Raw genomic sequence first — 24,047 nt, forward strand, 5'->3', positions numbered from 1 at the left:
TGGCATTTGGAGATAGTATTTATATTTATTAATTGCTAGGTACATCCTAAGACTGAATCATGAAGAGGAAGGTACAAATGCTGTTTATGAAGCAAATGCTTTGCAGTGCAGGACAACTGTGCAGCCACACTATGAGTTGTTACAGCATCACTGTGGTATTTGCGTTCCCATTATCTCTTTAGCTCACTTTTCCACAGTGTATTTTGGTCCATGCATATGTTATTTTATTTTTATTATTTCTTTTGCCTCCAAGTGTGTGCTTGGAGCGTGTGCTTTAAAACTGTAACTTCATTAGCTCTTGTTTGTTAATTTTATCTTTAAAATATGGAGGGGTTTGTGGTGTGAGTGGTGGTATATTTAAGGTAGAGTATTCCATGTTTTTGCAGAATGTCAGTATTAAATGCCAGAGCAGCCTTCTGACCACGCAGCCCAACCACGCTTGTTCTATTAGCTGTACTTCTGAAGTATTTGTTTCTTTTTTTCCTCAGATGGATAACCAATATGGAACATTCTGTCCACAGAAGTCTATTAAAGAGGTTAGAGCATCCTGCTAATTAAGAAAAACTAATTAGGCAGATTGTTGCGCCTGTAACCAGAATTTTATATTTTAATGGGTTTTGAAATCCAATATACTCACTTTTCTTTTAAGTGTTTGGAAATAGTATTTTTGAGGAGATTTTGCACTCAGAATAAGAAAGCAGTAACATTTTAATTTTTGAATTTATTAAATAAACTGTAAAAGAATATATGCTGTAAAATTGTTGAAATTGTTAATTCATACAAGCTGCTTATTGTAGCAGTTAAAATAGTTTTGTTACTTTAGTGTTGGTAAAGTTTTTTTTAACTGCCCGAAAGAGGAGTTGGACTGAGTTGATATGAAAAAACAATGTAGTTTGTAGCTATGTTAAAATTGGGCTTAGATAGCACCCAAATCTCACAAATTACTCTTTGGCTACATCAGAAAATCTTTGGAAGTTTATTGTGTTTAAAGCTGAATCAAAATCCTTTGCAAGTGCTCTGGCATTGCTGTTAGGAACTTACAGTCTGCAAGCTGAAAAATAAGACAATCTTCAGCTGTGGGGTGGTGACCTGAAATCAAAACTATTGGGGTTGGTTGTGTTTTCATGGTTCACATCTCAATTCCTGTTAGGTACTGGTGACTAGTATTAAGGCATTTCCTTGTTTTACAGTGTGCCATGTGAAAAGCAAGGGATGTTTCAAGGCTGGGCTGATGAGGCTTTAAGCAACCTGGTATAGGGGAAGGTGTCCCTGGCTATGGCAGGGGATTTGGAAATTTATGATCTTTAAGGTCCTTACCAACCCAAACTATTCTGTGATTCTGTGTTTGTGGCTGGGGAGAAAAAGCCTGATTTGAGATACACTTAAAATGCATGAATTTAAGACAAATTTATCCTCTGTGTCTACTTTGGAACTCTCAGTTATGCCCTGCTATGAACTTTAATTAGTCATAACCTTTTTTCAGGCTTGTCATTCTGAATTTTGAAAAATGCTTTGGCTTGTGGATAAACCATGTAGCCAAAAGCTGTGGTCAGTGACCTGTCTCTGCAGTCTGTCTCAGGACCATCCTTTGAGATACAGTTCAAGATACAGATGTTGAAATCAGTGTGACAGGGTTGGCGGCCATCTGGAATTTGGCCATCTGCTCATTCCTTCAGAAGCAGGGAGCAATGCATTTGGGGTTCCCTGCCCCTTCTTGTCACAAGACAATTCAGAATTGCATCTTTGAAGCCCCATTTGTGAATTTTATCTTGCCAAATGCTTGGCACACTGTGATATAAGGGGCTAGAAAAGGAAAACCAGACAAATACTAGACAAATAAGATTTAGAAATGAGCAGTATAGAAGAACTTCAGTGAAGCACTAAAGGCTCAAAATCATAGAGCTCAGGTTTAGCAATGTAGAAGAAGGAACCGTGGAGCAAAGGGAGATATAGCTTACTATACTAACGGATAGAGAATGGACAGTGATGTCCCATTGGGGCATGTGGCTTGCTAATTCTTTTGCTAACACATCAGGAAATCCTTCCAGGAAATGTGTAGAGTTTGTACCACATGAAAGGAGAACTGTGAATATAGGGACTGGAGGATGGAGAAATGAAGTTTGATCTACTTAAAGGAAAACCTTCCTACTTTTAGTCCAAGGAGGCTGGAAAGACAAACATATAGCAAGACTTGTTTTTGTGGTGTCAGCCTCTGCCACTGCCAAGCCTTCTGTATTTGCTAGAGTGTCAGCTCTGTCTTTGGCTAGACAGATTTGTGTTGATCAGCATCTGTGATGACCTGTAGATTTGCACCCTTCCACACTCCTGCCATTTTGTCTTCAGCCTGAAATCTGGGACTGTTACCAACCAGACGGGTCTAGGGTAGTTAGCATGATGTCATGTCTCTAAGCAGTTTATGGAATAGGGATGAAATTTATGGTAATAAATATTTTAGATTGTTTTTGTTTGGCTTCCTATGGAGAAGAATTTCTTTAGGTGAGAGGTTATTTTTGCAAGCAACTCTGCTATATGATGTATCGATGGTTTCAGTGCATGGGAAGCTTCTCTTCCTTCAGTGTCACAGGTTGAAATGATACGCACACTTAAGAGCTTTACAGAGTGTTGTGTAATTACTGGTCATTCTTCTGAAGTGGATGACTCATTTGGCCTTCAGTGATCGGAGGTGTTCTGGCCCTCCGTAAAACTCTACACATACATATTTTTGCTTCTAACAACCACAAGAATGCCTGTTTTCCCCTTGTATGTCTCGTTTCCTGGGATAACATAGAGAAAATGGAAAACAGAGCATTTGAAATGAGAAAAGGTGTATTATGAAGAAATTTGCTTCCCTCTAGATGTTGGTGCACACTTAAACTCTTCCTATTCAGTTCTCAGCTGGAAGGATGTGTTCTTGGCTCTGTCTTGGCTATGTCTTATGGTCTTATTCTTGATATTATTGCTGCTATTATTAATACTTCAATAAATTAAGAATTTAATAGTCCATGGTTCAATACCAGTATTTCAGGTTAGGAAACTATTTAATTCTTATGGCAGGGCAGCATGAGATTTCTGGCATGTTAAGATGTGAAAGTTTACATTAAAACCAGTTCTGGTTTAACTGTCACTAGCTTTTCTTCCAGCATTTCAGGCTGTGTCCCCTTCGCTGAGACATTGTGTGGGTCCTGGTAGAGGCTGATTGTGGAAGTACAGGCTTTTTATTTCCTGGCAGACAGACATTTCTGTATCAAGAGACAGCACTTGGTCTTGTTGCCTTGAGATCTGAATAAATTTGTGTTGATCTCGATAAGATTTTTGAACCTTGACTTTCTAAGGCTTTATAGTTGAGTATTTTTTTCATCACTTTGTCAAGGAGGATGACTGTAGTAAGGCCATGAGCTGATTACTCCTTGTATTTGATAATAATTTTGCAATGTGGGAGGGATATTAAAAAGAACAGAATTGAGTGCTCTTGGAAAACTCTTAATGGAATCAGGTTTAAGCACCGATGTAAATAGGATGCACATTCCCTTTCAATGCTGAGTTAGATATAGCTTGGCTGTTGCAGGATGAATATGCCAGGACAAAAATCAAGAAGGTCTGTCTCAGAAAACACTTGCAAAACATAGGGTGACTCTGCCACCTTTGAAAATTGTCATTATTCCTGTGATGCATTGCCACCCTTGTATTTTAAGTAGCTAGAGTTTGGTTAAAGACTGACCATACTTCTGTCTAGATACATCTCTGTGAAGCACCTCTTTGTTTCCCCACTTCTCGTGTTTGTCTTATGATGTGCCAGTGGCAAATAATTTTTAGTCTGACTTAATATTTACAATCCTGTCGGTCTTTGGGTATCCACGGTGCAGGGCAAAGGGTCTGAAGGGAGGGTGGGTGATCACTGGGTGTCCTGATGGAAATCCAGTGCATCAGAGGTCAATGTGGCTTTTCTTCAGTGAAACCTGAATCATCATTAGCAGTGAAATGTCTGTTTTCAAGGAAAAGAAAGTTAATTTGATTGAGGGTGTTTTTTTGTTTTTTTTTTTTCCCCACACCAGTAGCATTTTAAAAAGAAACCAAAGAATTTTCGGGGTGGCTGCTAAAGTTTATTGAAGTCTCTTCAGTATGCCAAGTTAGGCTTTTAGCAATTGGAGTTAGCCTCATAAGATAAGACTTTGTAAAAGTATTTTTTGTGTTTATTTGTTGTTTTTTTTTTTTAAAAAAAAAACTTTTTCTCAATTACATAGCTAAAAGCAGGACAGGATGCTGCAAGTCTAGTTTGTATTTTATGGAGTGCTCTAAGGGCACCATAATCCAGAAAATGGTTGTGAGAGGGGTGATAATAGGAAGGATAGCAATAATGATCATATTTTTTATTTTGAGTGCTGAATTTTATTTTATTTGTATAAACTTTTAAAAATATTACAGTTGCTATGCAGTACTGTTATCAGAAGTTTTGTTTTTCTGATTTTGTTTGGTGGACTCTAGAACAGCTCTCCTGTCATTCAAAGGCAGCTTTTCATAGAAACTTTTTTCCTCACTTCAGTGTTTTTAAGATACTTTCATTCTGAAAGCCCTTGAAATTAGGATTAAAAATTTTAACTTATTTTTTCCCCTCTAATTGCATATGAATGTTTTTTTTCCTATAGTGGCACTTCCCATTTTGGATTATTTTTTTACCTCTGCATATTATGTGATTTCTTGTTAAAGTGAATGACAAGATGATATATGACGCACTTGAGATGGTATTGAGCAGAGTATAGTTGGAAAATTGCAGTGATAATTTTCTCTTTACATCTCAAATTTACACGCAATTGAGGAAAAAAAAAGTGTAACAGGCAGCTCAAGAAAAAGCATAAGGGGAAACCTTGAAAAATTACAGGGAAATTTCCATAACAGATACACTCATAATGCAGGTTTAATAATGATTTCCTGTCATGAACTATTTTTATCATTTGCCTGCTCTCTGACGTGGCATTCTATTTAACATTTTTGAGAGCCATGTTTTAATCAGATTAAGCTCAAGGAAACCGATAGGTATCTGTTTGGCTCATGACTTCTGCTTCTGTTTCTGATTTAGTCACAAGACTATTGTTGCTGGAATCTTTTAAAAACCATTTTGCTTCCACTTGCAGCCGGCGCAGCTCACGGTGTGCAAGACCAGAGGTTGTGTGCCAGGGATTTTCATGATATATGCGCAGGATGCATTATGGAATTATTCTGTAAATTAAAGAAGACCGATGAAAACTGTCTCTTTTCCTCATGTGATTAAATAGCTAAAAATAGCTATCTATTTTTAGTTTCTAGCATAGTAATGTTTCTTAGGAACAAACTCACCCAAAGCAGTGTGCTAGGAAAGGGTGGTCATGAATAATGCTGCATTCTGATCTCCTTATGTAAAACAAAAATGCTTAGTAAAACAGTGCATATTCTTGCATCATTTTATATAGTGTGCAACTTTAATAATGCTTCCCATGTAAGAGGTGGCATGAGAAAAATATATAAATAAATATATTTTAATTCGGTGTTTTCATTTCATTAAAGCAGGAAAGTTTGTAAGCAAAATTCTGAGTTACGTTCTCCAATATTCTGCATGTCCTGCAAATTTAGAAAGAGACCAGAAAAAAAGGTGCTGTATAATGTTTTGGATTATTGGTTGTGCTCAGATAGTAGTAGACTTAGCACTTCATTCAGTGGTCTCAGCATCTTGGAGCATGGGGGAGCCTGGTTTTTAAAAAGTTCTGTCTATACATGCTTCTGTAATTTCCAAAGGAAAAAATACATGTATTAAATTTAAAAGAACTTCTTTTGTCTATTGCAAATGCGCATTTTTGACTGTACAGTAGGGACTATGTTCAACAGCTCAGTTTGTGTTGCTTCCTTCAGTGTATTATTTATTTGGTTGACATGCTAGAAAACTGCAAGCCTAAGGATTAATATAGGTTATTAGTTACTTTCCATAATAAAATTAGCTGACCTTTAAATAAGAGCATTATACAGGGGATCTCTTAAGTAGAAAAATGACAGAATGCTTTTTTATCATGGTAGCCATTTTGATTACTGAATCTTACAGTCACTGTTTAGAAAGTACATGTTGTGATTAAATGTTGCTCTTGACTATGTATTTGCAGAAAAAAATGGAGTAAGTAGAATTTTTTTATTCCAGATAGAATTTAACCCCTTTGTTACATCTTCTGCCAATTCTTATATTTGGTAACATTTGAACAATACAGAAGAAATGAAGTTACAACTTAATTTTCTAAAAAATGTCATTTGGAACCAACAGCAGTGGGAGTTTTCTGTGGTTTTTATTAAGCATGATTATATGCAGATTCCCTGAGTGCTCCAGCAGACTGTCTAGGGTTGCTATCAGGCATACGTGATGTACACCCTGTAGCTGGTGACATGTAGTTTGCTGTATCAGCCTGCTATTATTTATTAATCTTTCCAGTGTCTGAATTGCTCTACCATCTTAAAGACAGGCATAGTATAAAATAGGATCTTGCACATGAAGTTTGTTTGCACACCTTTGGTTTTTACATTGGGAACACAGTACACCTCATTTCCAAATTAACTACTAAAGCAAACTTTCCTAATGTTTTCTTATGTTAACACAGGGTTTGTACTAAATAACTGTAGAGTCATAGATAATCATAAATAATCATACATAATCATAGAATCAAATAATGGCATTATTAGTTGTGCCATTATCTAGAAAAGATCTTACGAGTGCTTTAAGGATACTCTGTATTTTTATTTTTAAAACTTTGATAATTATCTATAATGATCATATGGCCTGGATTTCAGGTGAACTTCAGTACAGCAGCACAAGCAAATCTGTAGTTTCTCAAATTTTGACTAGGTCTTATAACATTTGTTGAAATCCTTACAAGATACTCATCTATTTGTAGCATCATATAGGTCTGTCTCCCCATCTGTCTCTGTTTTTCATGACAACGAGGCTCTGGTACTTTCTTTTTTTTTTACTTCAGTACTTATTCATTGAAGCCCACTGTAATGCTGTTCCTATCACAGATATTTGTCCAACAGCTTTTATTGATCATTTGTGATAAAAGATTTCTTCTTAGGGAGACATTTTAACCAGCAATGGGTGAATTCAGTTTAATTAGATTTAGTTTTATATGTTAGAAAATCTAATGTAATCAAAACCTACTTGTATACTATTAAATAAATAAATTACTAACATAGTGTGGTGCCAGAATCTAAGGAACACTAAAAAAAATTATGTTCTTGAATTATTTTCTGCTAGGCCATATTTATTAAGGAATTCATACAACTTTCATATTTAAAAAGTAAGGGTTCAGGTTCCCTTCAAATAAATCCTTATTTAACAGGATATCCCTGAGACTTTTTTTTTTTTTCAATATTGGCAGCCTGACTAAAATAGTCTCATCTGGTTTAACTAAAATCTTTGCATTACTTGGCGGTGGTTTCTTTTGTACGTGGTGCTTAGAGCTCATTGAAGCTCAAACGGTACAGGAAATGCAAATCATGCAAATCATCCTCACGCTGACGATGTACAGTGGCGTGATTGAGCAGCAGTACGTATGGCTCGTGGGCTGACCACATGAAAGAAGTAATTTAAAGACCAGATGAGCCCAAGCTGGGTTAAGTTAGACTATGTGTGAGCTTCAAAGCTTATAGAATAGCATCCTTTTTAAAAATAAATTTATTTTATTAATAACACCTGTGTCGAGTTTTTAAACAGTGAGAACACGTATAGATGAATGTTACATTAAATATATACCTTACTTAAATCAGAAGGGCAAAATTGTCTTTTTTTTTTTTGTGGATATTCAGGTATGCATTCATATTGGTGAAGGTAGACAACAGTCTAATGAACTGCAAAAAAAGTACAGTTCATGTTTGCTGTACATAAAAGCCCAACTCTGCCTTTCAGGTAAAAATGAAAATAAATGGAAGTTAAATGGGAATTTTGCCTATGTAGAAGGGTTAAGAACAAACTTTCTGTAAGTGCTTTTGACTGGAGAGAAGAGGGAGGTTGAGTGCTTGCTGCTTCGAATTTCTTGGGTAACTTAGAGAAAATCCTGCATTTTTTTCCCTCTGTACTTCTGAAGAAGTCTTTCTGTAGTTCCAGGGCTATATCCTTTTAATAAAGCTGAGCCCTAATCACACTCTGAACCTAGAAGGTGGTGTAGTTGAGAAAGTAGCTGTGGTGGGAACCCTGGGCTTCGATCAACAGCTTTTGTGAGATGGATGTGCAAAGACCTATAGACATGACCTGAGGAAAGTCACAGGTAGAAAAGTAAGAATTTTTATACTAATCTGTCAGTAAAAAAAGTGGATGGTAAATTCTTAAAGACATTGTTTCTTTTGGTAGCACTCAGCATAGGTGGCTCTTTTGCGTCTAGTAAGAGGTTTTGTGGTTTTGTTTTGGGTTTTTTTCTTTTTTTTTCTTTGGTTTTTTTTTTACAGCTCTCATTTGCTTTGTTTTGGTGTTTGGGTTTTTTTAAGACTTGAGATTCATTCAAATAATGTAGCATGACACAAAGCTGGAAAACGTCAATCTTGAACTGTTTCTGTGTCATCTTGTTTAATTTTTACTTGAAACAGTAGCCCTAAGGAGGTCTAGGGTGGGACTGGTCAGAACACTGCACTTTATCACTCTGATGTGTTTAATTTTGGCATGATACTTTTCACTAGTGCCTTGCTCCACCTTGATTTTATTCTTTCTACTAATACACAGTTTTTATACTTCATTTACTGTTTTCTTTCCCATAAAGTCAAACCATAGGTCCTGCATCAGGAGAGGAAGATTTCCCATCTCTTGAAATCATCGCAAGATGCAGGGAGAAGGAATATGGTATATAAATAGTTTTCCTGAGCCAGTTGCAGAGTCATCCCTTATGGGGGGACATTCATGAGACTTCTAGCACAGGCTTCTGGACACGTGTTTACACATCCAACACACACTTAGTATTTTAATAAAGGCAGGAATTTAAGTAAAAGATAGTACTTCTTTTATACTCAGCACAAGAAATATCAAGATACAGGAGCTAACAGAGAAAGAGAGAAAGATATTTTACTACTTGTATCTATAATAATTTAATGTAACTTAATATCTATTTCAGTGTTTGATGGGAAGTAAAGATTACTTAAATATTTGTACCTAAGAGCACAGAGCTTCACAAAGATTTTTAAATTTTAAAGTTAATGTGTTTCTTCCAGCAGTATATATAGATATACTCAGAAAATTAATCCCATATGATTGTACAGCTTCCAGTGCTCTAGAACTTTTTTAGAAGTACTTTCCGAAGAACATCTCTGGTCATCTTGACAAGCAGTTTGAGTAAAGTTTCCTTTTCAGGAGCCTCTGAAAGGTTTTACTTGTTATGCAAAGGTATTGCTGGAAGAGACCTTGGCCAAAACTATTTCACTTTGCTCGGGTTTTTCAGATATGAAAGCTTGTCGGCCAGCTACCTCGAACAGATTTTTAGCTTTCTGTGATGTACACAGTGATGATTCTGTGATGATTTTTAGCTTTCTGTGATAGTACACAGTACTAACAAATTGGCTGCTGTCAGCAGTTTTCCTGGTCACAGTTTAAATAGCTTAATTCAGAATGCTTCACAGTTTTATGGTGGAATTCAGTAGAAGTGCAGAAAATATATATTTATATAGTATGTATGCATGTTATGTGTATGTGTCATATATCTTTATGTGCATGCACACAAACATATGGTCATATACATGTCCTATCTGTGCCTGAAAATATATCTGAAAATGCTGAATGTGTGGTCTCATGAAGATAATGTTTTGTTTCATGACATGTGGCAGGTACTGTGGTGAGCAGGGTCCATGAGATACATAAATAGTGATGTGATCACAGATGAGTTGATTAATCTGTAGACTGTGACACTCTCCTATCTTCACCTCTGGCTTGGGCTCCTGAATTCTCACTGTGGCCCCCATGATAAGCCAGCTTTGGCCTCAGTTTCTTAATCTTTAAAATAAAAAGCATCTAGTATATTCTTCTGACTTTGTTGCATATGACTTCAAGGCCCAAGGTGTGTATTTCTCTTTGCATGTTACTGGGGAATAATGGGCATGCAGACCTGGGTGTTTTTTTTTAATGATAAAAAGCATTCGGAAGTTTCAGGATGCAATAGTTGCATGTGAAATCTGTTGGGAAAACTTAATTTGTAAAATATGTGGAAGCCTAAAACCATTATTATTAGATTATTTTATTATTGGATTTTTCAATGTGGGGAAAATTTCAGAATTTTGTAGTGTCGGGGTTTGGTTTGCCTACTCAGGTTTGTTTACATAGATGTTGTAAAAGTTGGCCAGACATAACCGTAAATGACTTACTGGAGTTGTTAACCCTGCAAAACTCTCAGCCAGGAGCTGGAGAATTAAAATGGGCAGAAGACTTCAGGTTCAGAACTCTCAAATTCCCTCACAAGTTAAGTATATTCTCTTTTTCTTTGAATTGTCTCCTGCCTGTCTCTGCTCTTGCCACTGGTCCCTTATATCCCATGTCAGAAGCTCTAAACTACCTTGCCCAAGCTGCAAAGTTGAGACCTTTTAATTCCTTTTGTGTCACTGGTGGCATTATAAATAAAAAAAAAACTGTTATGTGTGAAGTAAACACTTAAAATCATGCTGTGTAAGTGGAAATTTACAGAAACCAGCTTATGGTATATGCCAGACACGATGCAAGTTCTATTTAATAAATATATGACTGAAAGGTTGCATTCAATCCAAATGCTCTCCTTTATGATCTTCAGCCATGTTTGTAGAGAAACCTCTCTTAAAGCAGTTAAAGATTAATTCAGAACAGACTAAACAATTACTTTTTGAAAGTCTGATGAAATATGTTTGGCAGCTTTTGAATTTAGGGTGGTGTTTGTATCACTTTGAAAGCTCACTTCATTTGGTCATTCAGGCATTTTAGTGTAATCATTTAAATCCAGTTCTGAGTATGGGCATCATCGAGGTAGATGTTGTGATCAGAAAGTATAGTGGCTGAAAATAGTGTGTACCACATGAAAACCGACATTTTCCGTATTGATATGCTTTTGAATATACGTCTACCTGCTGTCCCTGTGTTTTTGGTGAAGTGTAGTTGATAAATATAGCCATGTGGGTTGGGGTTTGGTCCTCAAATGACAGGTCTGGAGACTCTTAAAGTTTTATTTTAATTGCTTAGGGAACAGAAGTGTCACTTTATCTTCTGTTAGTGATGTACGTTTATGCTCCAGTGTGTGACTAGTACTTGTAGGAAGAAAGAAGGTCGACACTGCACAACGTATAGTAGGACTATATCATGAACACAGGGCAGAAAGATTTAAATTGTGATTCTGATTGCTAGTTCACTGATTACGTTGAATAGTTTGCTTGGTTTATATTAAGGCAGGAAAGTTGCCAGTCTACCGCAGCAATAGATATTATATAAGTGTGAAGGGAAGTTGGGAGAAATAAATATTTGTATTTTCCTTATATTTTTTTTGTAGCATTTAGTTAAGATATGGTGGGGGTTTATACATATATGAATATGAAGGAGTATGCGCTTTGTGAATATATATTAAATTCACAAAGTTATTCCTAATGTTCTGTAGTGCTGTCTGCTCCTGACAATATCTGATACAGATCATATGCCTCTAAAAAGAGAAGTACCTCGAGCAAAATATCCTCATGAAAACAGGTTGGAGATACTCACATTTGCTCACTCGCTCTCACTTGCATGTTACATTTTGGCACGTTGTATGAGCAGGTAGCATATCTACTACCTGCTGTTGAAAGTGTTGAAGATACTGAATTATTTATTCCATCTTCTGCACTATCCAAACTCGTTTTGGGTAGTTTGACACATCTCGGTCTTCCATATGGATACTTCATGGTGACAGAGTTGCCAGCTGCTCAGGTTTTATGACAGTCTCATTTTTTTCAAGGAGTGTATTAGTTTTCTGGGAAGAATACTGCTTTTCCTGAAGTTCCCATTCTTAGGCAGTTAATGCTGTGAAGTGGGATTTTTTTTGGAAAATTAGCCAAGAGCTTCTATAAAAGTATTATTCAAAGGACTTGATGTTTATAGGTTGTGCAAGATGCAATCAGAGCCATGGGATATTAGAAAAATAAGAAATCCATTTGTTAAGAAAGCTAAGTTCCTTTTAGCAGTAGTCTTCAGTTTTTTTAAAAAAGTGTTTAGATATCAAGGTGCATAACAACATACAAAACAGTTTCAAATACATTGGGGAACGGGATTTTGGGGGCACTTGAAATATAGGACTAATGGGTCTGCTAAGACCCTGCTCATTTTCTCTGCAGTTGTGCAGTGTGAGTGGGTCTTCTGTTGTTTTAAAATATAAAATGTGTAAACCTGAAAACTGGGAAAAGGTTTGAGTTTTGAGTCCACCCAGGCTTTTTAAACTAAAGGCAAATCAGCCATTGTCTTACGTTGCCATTTGTTAGTTAATTCAGACACCTATTCATATAAACCTTTTTAAGGGAAACTCGTTGTTTTGGTGTGCCTGTGCTGCAGTGAGTTTGATTCCTCTTCAATGAGATAAATCAGTCTCGCAGTGAGGTCCTTAAATGCATGATGTTGACTTTCTCTTTTGTGTCATCCTGGATGCAAACTGACACCAGATGACGTGAAGTAATACTCTTCAAAGTTTGTTGTTCAGGTTTACTATTGAATAGTTGTGTTATGTTTAGTCTTAGGACTCCTCCATGTTGTCACAATCTCTTGGGCATACTGCGTTTTTCATGCACATCATTTGACATGTTTTTTTTTTTTTACCTAGAGTTGGGCAGAGAAGTTACCCAGTAGAATGAATTTGCAGACTTTAAAACAATAAATAATGTAATTTAAATGCTTTCTGATTGAGTAGAACACTGATTTTGCAAGTCTTATTCTTTAGAAAAGTCTTTTCACTATACACCACTTTGTTCTGTGGTGACCTTGGTGAATTTCTTGCCTTCAGACACTGTCCTTCCTTTGTTTTGCTCTTACTTTTTTCTTGCTCCATCACAGCACATATTTGAGCAGAGTTAATCCTTACCTCTTATATAAACCTTCAGCAGTGGTTACTTTTGACTAATGGGTTATTTTGATTTGCGTATGCTCTGCTCTAATAAGATGCCTTTGTTTCATTATTTAATGCTGCTCAAATCTGAGGGAGGAAGATGATGTAGATTCATGGCTTTCTCCTTCCCCTGTCACCACAGCAATAGCTTCTTGGTCTTGACCCCTCCCTTCATGGCTACAGAGAGGATGATGTAGCCCACGGTGAACAGTCTGACCACTCAAGTAAAAATATGCATCTGTCAGTAATTAATTGAAGGCAAATTTAATTGCAAATGAGGGAAAAATAGTACCATGCATTTAATAAAATTCAAGAAGCTTCAGTGTTGTTGCCCAAAACCCAAAGCAATCCAAACAGAATACTCTCCCCTTAACCTTAAAAGTCTAGAAATCTTATGTGTCAGAGTTTCTTTCAAGTTTACTTCTTGATGTTAAATATGAAAGTAGTTTTTATTAACTTTTTCACATTCTTTTCACTATGCTTTTGAGTTAAAGGCCATTGAAAATAGTGGTGTTTAATGCTAGTTCTTAACCAATTGTGTTGGCTGGGGATCTGGCCCCAAACTTGGATTCTGACATTTGATTGTATGTAAATAGTATGGTCAGCTGGCTGAAAAAAAGATTCAGAGAGATAGGAAGGAAGGGAGAGAGAACACATGTAATTTACAAGTTAAACAATGCATTTATGTAACCTTATGAATATTTTAAATGTGTGAGATTTGCTATTATTCAGCTTCAGCCCCATTATAGTTTTGCTGGATAACATCAGTGATGTCACCAGATTTTAGACAAGAGATTCTCAGAAATTCTACATGTCCTAATGGAGGTCTGAAAATCTGGATGGCACGAGGGAACACAGGAAAGGGTGGGACATGAAATAATGGGGCTGGAAACATAGCCGCCTTCTACTACAGCTGTGTCAAATAGCAGATATACATGCAGAGAGCTGAAAGGGTTTTTTTGGGTATGGTGTATATGAAGAAGGGGAAAATGTATTTGATTTCTGGACAGTATTCTTTTGGAAAATGTGACTAAGGTCTGTTGCAGTAGGAACAAAAATTTCAATGTTAATATCCAAAATAATACACTATAAAATGAGGAGGAATGTACTTTTAAAGAAAAAACAACATTTATTTATTTATTTATTAAACAAAAAAAGAGATTGGTAGTATGAGTTCAGAACAAGCTATTAATTTCTACTGTATTTCAGCATACAAGGTAAGCCTGAAACCCAAAGCTGTTGGGCTGGTAGCACCATGAATATTTATCACTGTGATTATATGTACGTATAGTAATTACAGGAAGAGGAAAAAATATTTTTCTTTACAATTAATATTTGTAAATGTTTGTGAAAGTACTTAGAAATGGATAAGACAAACACATGGCCTAATTAAGATGAAAAGCGTGACAACTCTTGTGATTTGTTCTGAAAACTAAAGAATGTTAAAATAGTAAGACTTAATTCTGTAACAAATTATGCTTTATCTAGAAAACCTGTATGAGATATATCTGTAAGCATTTTTGACATTTGTACATTTCATGTCAAAAACTTGTTAAAAAACTTGTTAAAACATGTTAATTTATTATACTGTATATTATCATGTATTATTACTTATTAGTATTTATTTTTCAGAAATTCAGAGTAATCTATTGTTTAAAGGCAAACCAAAAAGCATTTTATATCTGATTGCAAATTGTGTATTCTTGGACTAGTGATAAAATTCAATTTAATAATATAAAAATATGTGTAATAATAAACAAAAATAACTGGTCTGTATATAACAGTCCAGGCATTAATAATGCTATTTTATGCACAATTTCATTTGAAAAATATATTGAAGCCAAATCTGAACTGCTGGGTTGAAATCAAGGAAGCTGTACAATGGAGAAACCAAAGTCGTCAGGTTGAAGACAGTATCGTCTTTGAAACTCTTGCAGGTGGTTCCCCTAATTGTTCTTGTTATTTATTGTAAAATTCTGAAGAACTGGAGAAAACATAGCCATCAGCAGTGGTGTGACTGTGTGTTGTGTTTCACAGTTATCAATGATGGTTTGTTTGGTCATAGTGTCTGCTGAGTGCATGACAACTGTGGCCAGAATAAAAACATATCTGGGGTAAAAATCTGAGTGTTTTAAGACTCTCTACTGTAAATGAATGCATTTATAGTTACAGTGTAATGTGGTTCGCTGCAAGAATGAAGCAGTCATTGTCTGGTGAAAGTATGGTGGGATTTGATGCTTCCAGGTGTTCAAGGTTTTAGTTCTAGATTGATACAGACCCCTCTTCCAGCATCACACTCTCCTCCTGAAGGGTGGATGAATGTTAACTCAGTCAGTGCCATCTAATGAACAGGTTTTTTTTTTTTTAGTACCTGTTTCCCCTAAAAGGCTCGTATTTGTAGCAATATACAAATCTAACTCTGTTTTATTGTAATACTGCACCTTGCAGACAAAGAGTGCTTGTACCTCTTCTCTGGACAGCCAGGTATTCGATCATGAACTCATTTTACTGTGAATGCAGTTGTTTTACAGCAGAGATTTATAGCCTTGGATATAATTTGCAGTGCAAGAGAGTCCCTGTTGCTCTACAGGATTGTACCCTAAAGTAATCCTCTTTTTCAGAGAGAGCTGGGTTACCTGATCTGTAATACAAATTGTGGCCATGTCTGTCAATCTTTTGTGCTGGCAGATCTTCTGCCAGACAGAGCAAATAGTCCAGTACAAATCAAGTACTGTTTTAAACTCTCCTGGTGAATTGTAGAGTTCAGCCTCTATATCCATAGATACACAAATATGACCTGTGTGGTCACCCAAGGGGAAGGCAAAATGTGTTTTTAGTTAAGTTGCATGGGAATGTAATTGAAAGATTTAGGGCAATGCCATAAAAGAGGAAATCATGGTTACGTGACACACAGAAGATTGATAAAGCAAAATAAAAATACTTTAGCACCTTCACTTTTATAATTTGGTTGATATAAGTGGAAAGCTGTACTAGTCATTTTATCTGCTGGTAATTAAAAAAAAGAAAAAGTAAAGGCTTCTGTATTTTACTGATTTTCAGTCCTTTGGTGTAAAATAATGGACAAGAGAGTCGCAAAAGTCAGAACATTCTCCAGACACGTTGTGGCTCTGAACCTGCAAGCACTCTCTGCTTCCTTCCCGTGAATATTTGTATTGCATGTATGATAGTTCCTCAGAAATCAGCACTATTAAGTGATTCAGCTGAAACACAAGCTTAATGTAAGACCAGAGCTTATGTGGATGGTGGTCCTGAAATCTGACCAGGCTGCATGACAGTCTTGCTCTATGAAAGGACCATATCACAGTAAAATGCTTGGGGATATTTTGGAAAGGAGCTCTAGGGTAGTTCCTTACAAATGTGACCTTCAGCACAGGTTTTGTGAGGATTTGCCCGATCTATTGAAGTGGACTGTATATATTATATGTTGTAGTGTTGATAGGTTTAGATAAGAATACCATAACAGCCATTGAAAAGGGGGGGTGGGGGGGGAGAGGGGGGCTGTGCGATGGTAGGTCAATGATGTAGCTGTTAATTTGAATTTAGCAGTCATTTTAAATATAGGTTTCTCTTACAGAGACAAAAGTTGCAATTTAAAGCTCTTTGGTGGTCTAAAAACAGCTTAATTCTCTAGTAGCATGGTAATAAGTACTAATCCAGCTTATGCAGTGATTGTAGTATGTCATGTTTGTGAAAGATTGCCTAACTCTGCTTTCTCTGGGTTTTATGTTAATTTTTTTAAATTAAACATAAAACCTTATAACATCTTTATGCTGAGATAAACTGTTCAATTTAACTTGTGCTCAAGCAGCAGCTGTCAGGAATTATCATGTTTCAAACATTCTTGCCGTCACCTTGTGTCTCTACCTCCTGGATACACTCCGTGGGATGATAAAGCTCACCTTGTTAGGATTTATTACTTAAATAATAACCCGAGGTAAAATGAAAGTTGATGTCACACAGAATGACAACTGACATATATTTATGTTGCACGTTACATTATAATGAACTTCTCTTTCTTCCCCTTGTAATAGGTGTTAAATGGAAATACACTCCAGCATATACTCCAGTGCCCTGCGTGAGTCTATTAGCCACGTATGTGGCTGCTCTCTGGGCATGTTCATGAGGACTTGTACTGTCAGGTGTTATTTAGGCTTATAATGCTGGAGAAATTGGTTATCACTGGTAGTTAGCAGCCTTTATGTCAGTAAAGAAACAAGTATAAGAGCATCTCATATTCATTTGGTTTAATTCTATGTATTCATATTGGGTTAAAATCTGAAATGCTGTGAAGTAATGCAAGCTAATTGTGAAGGGTATTTTCTAATAATATCAACACTTAAATGGATTTATTTTTCTTTTTTTCTTGCTATAAGAAACGTAAGCAGTGTCATTTCAGGCTCTAAATCTGAATTTGTTTGTAATTGCAACAGTTTTCTCTTGACACTGGTTTACTGATGAGCTGGACAATGATAAGTGGTGTGCTTCTTAATCAAGTCTTCACACTTTCCATTTACAGTGGAGAAAATTTGGATCTGCTTCTTAAAAGGTTTTCAAGTTTTTGGCCTTTCTTGCCTTACTAAAAGCCCACCTTCAGCGCTCTTGAATTCCACCAGTTTGTGAACATCAGTACTGCAAACACTGTTTTCCTTACCTGTGGATATAACCATTTTTTTTTCCATAGCCCTCTCCCAATTATTCTGTTGGCCATCTGAGTGAGTTGAGATATTTCAGACCTACACAGTTTTGCCGAAGCTTATATCTTGGATCTCATCTCTTGTGCTCCCTGTTGCCCTTTCTCTCCAGTTGTGATGTTAACCTTGGCACCCCCACTATCTTCTCTTTCCACTCCTGCTTTTGTGCTTTGTTCTGCACTGCTTCCTGTGTTTTCAATCCCAATTGTCATCTCTTTTTCTTTTTTCTCTCTCTCTTCCTTCAAATGCAGCCAAGTTCATAGATGCTGTCCTGCATCACTTCAGTTTTCTAACTAACTCATTGCAGAAAGTGATTTCCTGAAAAACTGGGGAAGGATAGAATCATAGAATCATAGAATAGTTAGGGTTAGAAAGGACCTTAAGATCATCTAGTTCCAACCCCCCTGCCATGGGCAGGGACACCTCACACTAAACCATATTACCCAAGGCTTCATCCAACCTGGCCTTGAACACCGCCAGGGATGGAGCATTCACAACCTCCTTGGGCAACCCATTCCAGTACCTCACCACCAGTAAACTGTAATACAGTCCAGAAATAGACAAAATCTTGCCAAGCTACCAATTAATCTATTTTTTTGTAATATTTGGGATCTGTTTTCTCCTCTTTGTATTCTTTTTTGTACCTCTAGCACTAAACTCACAGCCACCTCTGAGCAGGCGTGTTGCATCGCCTGTAGGAAGCTTTCCTGCCTCTGCTTTGAATCTGGCACCCAGGTCATTGCAAGGTTCAGAGGTTATTAGTTTCCATGAGAGATTAGTGATGACTTATGTAAAACTACTTTTTCCTCTTAGCATGGCTTGCAATAAACCTGAGCTCATATCCTATTTGGCATTCTGTTTGACAGTCCATTAAAATGGTCAAATATTTTATGAACTTTCATCATATGTAACATTCATCTCTTACTTTCAGAAGCCTTTCAGATCAGCATTGAGTCAGGTTGATACAGGATCTGTTCTCTAGGAAGTATTTGTTCTGTAGATATAGATTATCTAACAATGGTGTATGTTACTGTAGATGATGATGTGATATATGTGGATATTTGGGGAAGTTCACGAGTTTTAAGGTTGACAGCCAGAATCATGAATTTGTAAGATTTGTGATGGAAGTTTGGCAGTAATCTTTAACACAAAATTCATGTAAAAATAGGAATAATGGGAAAAAATAGAATGAAGGATAGGAATAAAAAGAAACATGCTATGTTAAAAAGTAGTTTATTAAAGCTGTAATACCCATTTTCTATATTTTGTTTTCCTTTTTTTTTCCTTCTTTCCATTTCGATGAGAAATGTCTAACACAAATTTCTGGCTCTGCAGTTCTCTGTAGGCTCAGTATTCAGTTTGCTTGAAAATGGTGCTAGCAGGGACAGGAGATGCTCACATACTTTGGTTGAAATGCAGGGAAATCTGCCACTGGTAGGGTCACAATTTCATATTACACATTTAAATACATTCATTTTCTGATAGCCTGGGAAGTTATACAAGGCTAAGATAGCAGCTTGTTAGTGTTGTTTGTGCCTGCTTTATATAATTGAAGGATGCATGCAGTATTATAGACTGTGGAATAGCTGGAGTGCTACGGCAATTCTAAAAGGGTGCAAGGGTAGAAACAACATTTTATTATAGAGGATACCTAATAAAAATGTGAAAGTAAAACAGAAAAAGGGTGTGTGTGTGTGGGGAAACAGAAAAACAGACCATTCTAGATAAGTGCAGTGCATAAATCAAAAGGGTTTATGTCATAACATGAACATGTACCATTCCTGCTCATATATTGAATTTCAGTAGTCAGTTGCATAAAGAAGTAAAGTGTAATGAAACTGGCAAGCAAAGTATTCCCTAGTCAGCCTTATCTTTGTTCCATTTGTCCTTCAGATACAGCTTTTCTTGCCTTTTTCAATAAAATCCATCCAGCTTTTTTTTTATTTTGCATCTCTCTGTAACCGAGCTGGGAAGACCAATGAGATTTGGTGCTTTTCTAGTTGGGTTCTTAGCAGCTGCTTTTTAAGAGATCAAAACTTCGAATGCTGCTACATGGTATTAAGGCTTAGCTATTGATGTGTCCCTATAGGGGTTATGTTTTTCTTGGGGAGGAGGGAGAAGGGGAAGAGGTGACCCCTGTGAGCATGCTCACAGACAGTAAACACTGCTCTCCTTGTTTTCCAGGATCCTCTTTGCAAGCTCGGTGCTTAACCTGGCTGAACTCACTGCCCTCCGCCCTGACCTTGGCAAATTGAAAAAGGTCCTCTACTTCCATGAGAACCAATTGGTATATCCTGTCCAGAAATGCCAGGAAAGGGATTTTCAATATGGATACAACCAGATTCTTTCATGGTAGGTATTTCTCACATTGCTCCATGTTAGTTAAGATATCCTACTGTCTATAACCTTGCAGCATTGTAAGCCTGAGGAGTCCTTCTCCACATAAATGGTAGCCCGATAAGCAAACTGAGATATTTAGAGTCCTGAAGAGAGGTTGATAAAAGCACTGTGGCAGAAAGAATCCACTCTATAAACTCGTCTCTACTGTGTAATGCCTACTGATGCTCTGTTGGGCTACTATGGTGTACCCATTAGTGATGGGGATTTTGAACAATGTCTTGGCCATAAGTGAGATGCTTTATTTCATGGATGCTTTGCCAAGCTGTAGCTAATCAGCTCTTGCTTGGCCATAGCTTTTACTGCATCCAACTGAAATTATGTAGAGGGTTTTAGGGAAATAAACAGAAATTAAAATGTACTGCAGCACTTTTCTTGTGAAGAGAGGGCAGTAAACTTACCAGATAAATCCTTATATTTCTTTCATGTAGCATTCAGAAATTGTGCAGTGCTAAAATACCCAGATGTTTTAAAGGCTGTGGCCCTTTATTGTTGCTAAAACCAAACGTATTTCTTGAATATGAGTTAATGAAAGAAGTTAATAACAGCAACACTGAAAAGCTTTGTGGTTAGGCACTAAACAGACTAAAGTGAAATAGCAACACTTTTTTTTTAACTGAAATTCATTTCTATGATCTTTCTCGCCTCTTAGTAGGAGAATTATTAGGAATAGGGATTGAGTATTTTAAGGCACAAATTAAGCTTTAGCATCTTTATAATATAAGCCAGTTGATACTGAAATTTCTCAAATAATGACCTTTCTGCTCTGGCTATTCTGTAGCTGCTTCTGCCACAGCATTTGCAACGTGTTTCACTTATTGAGCAGTAAAGATAAGAAACTATAGCAAAGTATTTTTTGAAAACTGTAGCAGCCATTTTCAGATGTTACAACAAAGATGTATTTTTTGGCACTGGGGCAAGGAATACCCTTTTTTTATTTTTGCATATATATATGTTGCTTTGTTATGGCAGTTATTTTTCACACAGCTATTGTAAACTGACAAACATCCTCAAAATATGCATTTTTAAGATTATAAAAGTATCTTTTTATTAGGGAAAAAAGATGACTTCCATTCTGCCTTGTTCAGACTCCAATAGCTTCTCCATGTAATTATATGATATGTATGTTCCATTTCTGTTGCTGCAGAAACTCCATTTCTAACAGCAGGTAGAAGCTATCTCCTCTGTACTGTTAGTTGCTACCTACATCTGCAAAGAAATGCCACCTTATCATCTTCCACATCTGTTAGAAATAGGAAAATATATCTTTCCAGTTTTGCATAGAGGTTTTTGGAGATGATTAAAATAAAGAGCACTCTGAATCTTCAAATTGGTGCTTTGGATTATTAAGAAAGGGATTTTTTTTCCCCTCCCCACTGTTACTGGAGAGTTAATGTAATAAAATCATACTTTTCAGTTGTGGCTGATTCCTTTTAGCTGCTCAGGCAGGGATGGGATCTTTCTAGTTTGACAGTGATATGCAGAGCCTGCAGGAAAAAGTTAGGCAGGTTAGACTTCATGCATAGGAGAAGCAGATATGATGCAGTTAGAGACTTTGCTACATGTCAGAGAGCAGTAAAGAAATGTGCTGTGCTCCTGTGCTGTCTCATGTCATCTGTAAACTCGTACAGCAAAGATGACTGTACATTTGTACAAAAATGAGACCAGTGGGTTAAAAAACATAGGTGGCAGAGAGGGTGGAATTCCTGCAGCCTGCTTGAAAAGGATTGTTTCTCTCTATTGTTGGTCTTTTTGCTTTTTCCTGCTGATTGCTGCTGCTTCGGTGAGCAGTAACAGTTTTCTCTTGACCAGACAGCAGAGAGATGCAGTGAGGATGAATGACAGCCTCTCACCTCAAATATACTTTTCACCAACCTAGTGACTTATGAACACATGTCCTCGATGTATCTTATGACCCACGGGTCTGTATCACAATATATAACATACTGAGAAATCCAACCGGCCATAAAGCATTTCTTACCTATGTTAGTGTTGCGTGTTTGCCATTGTAGCTAAGATTGTGTCAGCACTTCCAGAATAAACTTTCAGGTTTTCTGATTTAACGTGTAGATGAGGCCCTCAGTGATATGGTTTAGTGGCAGTCTTGGCAGTAATGGTTGGACTTGATGATCTTAAAGGTCTTTTCCAACCTAGTTGAGTCAATGATTCTATAGCTCTTTGATTTCTCCAGGCTAAGTGGGGAAATAATACCTATGTTACCATTTAAGCTAATTTTAAAATTATTGATACATGTGATTTTAAAACACAGCAGTAAAGAACAAAACATGACAATAGTATGCCAATTTTTATCAAACTTTTTTTTTGATACTTTGCGCTATGTATTTTATATCTTATAAATTATTAGTATATTATAATACATATATATTTGATGGATTTAATTCTAATCAGGATTATGTATGTATAGGTTAAAAAAAACATTCCATATCTCTAATAACCTGCTACGTGCCACACATGGTCAATTGAAGGTAGGTTAACTAAAAGTAAGCTGTCCTTCAGTAGAAAGGAGTATTTGTAAGGAATTTCCATTTTCTTCCAAGTTTACTTCTACTGAAGTTTTGTTACAGTAGGCCTTACCTCTTTATATTTTAAGAGATAATGACAGTATACTGTTTTCACCATTTTATGAATGGAAAGTAATCCACAGATAGAATGGGATTTACTCTTTTAGTTTAGTATTAGCAATTTATTACTTAGTTAAAAAAATGTTTCAAAATATTTCAAAGAGTGAATAGACAGAAATCAAGACATTTCTGATTAAGGTACATGTGTTTCTCCCAATTCACATGAAAAGGCTGATTTTAATTAACATTCCACTTGCACCTTTTGTTTATGAGAATATGCATCCTATTTCCACTGCATGCAAAATAATTCCATTCCTTTTGTGCAGCAGTATGCTCATTAATCTTAACCACTTTTTACAGCTTGGTTGCTGATGTTGTGGTGTTCAACTCTGCTTTTAATATGGAATCGTTTCTTACATCCATTGGAAAATTTATGAAGCTGATTCCTGACCACAGACCTAAGGATTTGGAAGAAATAATCAGACCAAAGTGCCAAGTTCTTTATTTTCCAGTCAGGTTTCCTGATGTGAGCAGGTCAGTACATTTTCCACGTCATAAATTGCTTCTAGCCTGTCAAAACTCTCTATTTATGGTGATGTTCCAACTAATCAGTTAAACCTTGTTAATGAAAGAGTTTGATAACATGCAAAATCCCATAATTGATAAATGTATTTCAGTAATTAGAGGCTATTCAGGCAGTGTCTGATCTGCTGAGCCTGTCCTGAGCAAGTCATACAAACTTGCATTGTTCAGGATGAGAGGTTTCCCACTTTTTTTAGTGATTTCCCACTTGTTCTAGTCTCTAAGGATTTGCCTGCTCCCCAGCTCTGTATACGTTTGAACAGGAGAGGTCAAGGAAGAGAAAAAAAATGCTAGAAAATGGTAAAACTGATAAGCCAGTAGTTAAAAAGCTATATTTCCCTTGGTGTGTTGCAGTGGGATTTTATTCCTTCTTCCCCCCTCCTACCTCTTATTGTTTTCCAGGTAGGTGAGAAGCATCCCAGTAGCAGGGGGCAGACCTGCAGATGTTGGCATTAGTTGCAGTGGTAGCTCTTCTTCAGTTTTTCTCAGTTACTCTAAAGGACGTTTTTTATTACCCTTGTTTTAGAGCCTGTCTTGAAATTAGCAGTGGGTTATGTGGCTCAAAGGGAACATTCACTAGATCCTTTTCACTTTTGATTAAACCTAGCACAATTGTTTTTCCTCTTATAAGGGACTCTCCTCCCACCAAACAGGAACTTTGCTTCAATGGGACTGGCACTAAATAGAGTATGATTCTGCAATTTGAT

The 24,047-nt window shown here is 36.5% G+C and overlaps 1 protein-coding gene across 8 annotated transcripts in view; it reads left to right on the top strand.

Annotated features, from left to right (window-relative positions):
- GTDC1 (glycosyltransferase like domain containing 1) overlaps positions 1-24,047 on the top strand; it is a 183,512-nt gene that overhangs the window by 68,195 nt on the left and 91,270 nt on the right. For all 8 annotated transcript variants that reach the window (XR_004549561.1, XM_034061919.1, XM_034061923.1 and 5 more), the window contains 2 exons: positions 19,964-20,131; positions 23,119-23,292. Coding sequence is in view for 7 of the 8 variants with exons in the window: in XM_034061919.1 (XP_033917810.1) it covers positions 19,964-20,131; positions 23,119-23,292 (342 nt within the window). In the remaining variant the exon portion in view is untranslated. The remainder of the gene's footprint in view (positions 1-19,963; positions 20,132-23,118; positions 23,293-24,047) is intronic.

This window comes from Melopsittacus undulatus, chromosome 4, assembly GCF_012275295.1.
Source record: "Melopsittacus undulatus isolate bMelUnd1 chromosome 4, bMelUnd1.mat.Z, whole genome shotgun sequence".
Taxonomy (NCBI): domain Eukaryota; kingdom Metazoa; phylum Chordata; class Aves; order Psittaciformes; family Psittaculidae; genus Melopsittacus; species Melopsittacus undulatus.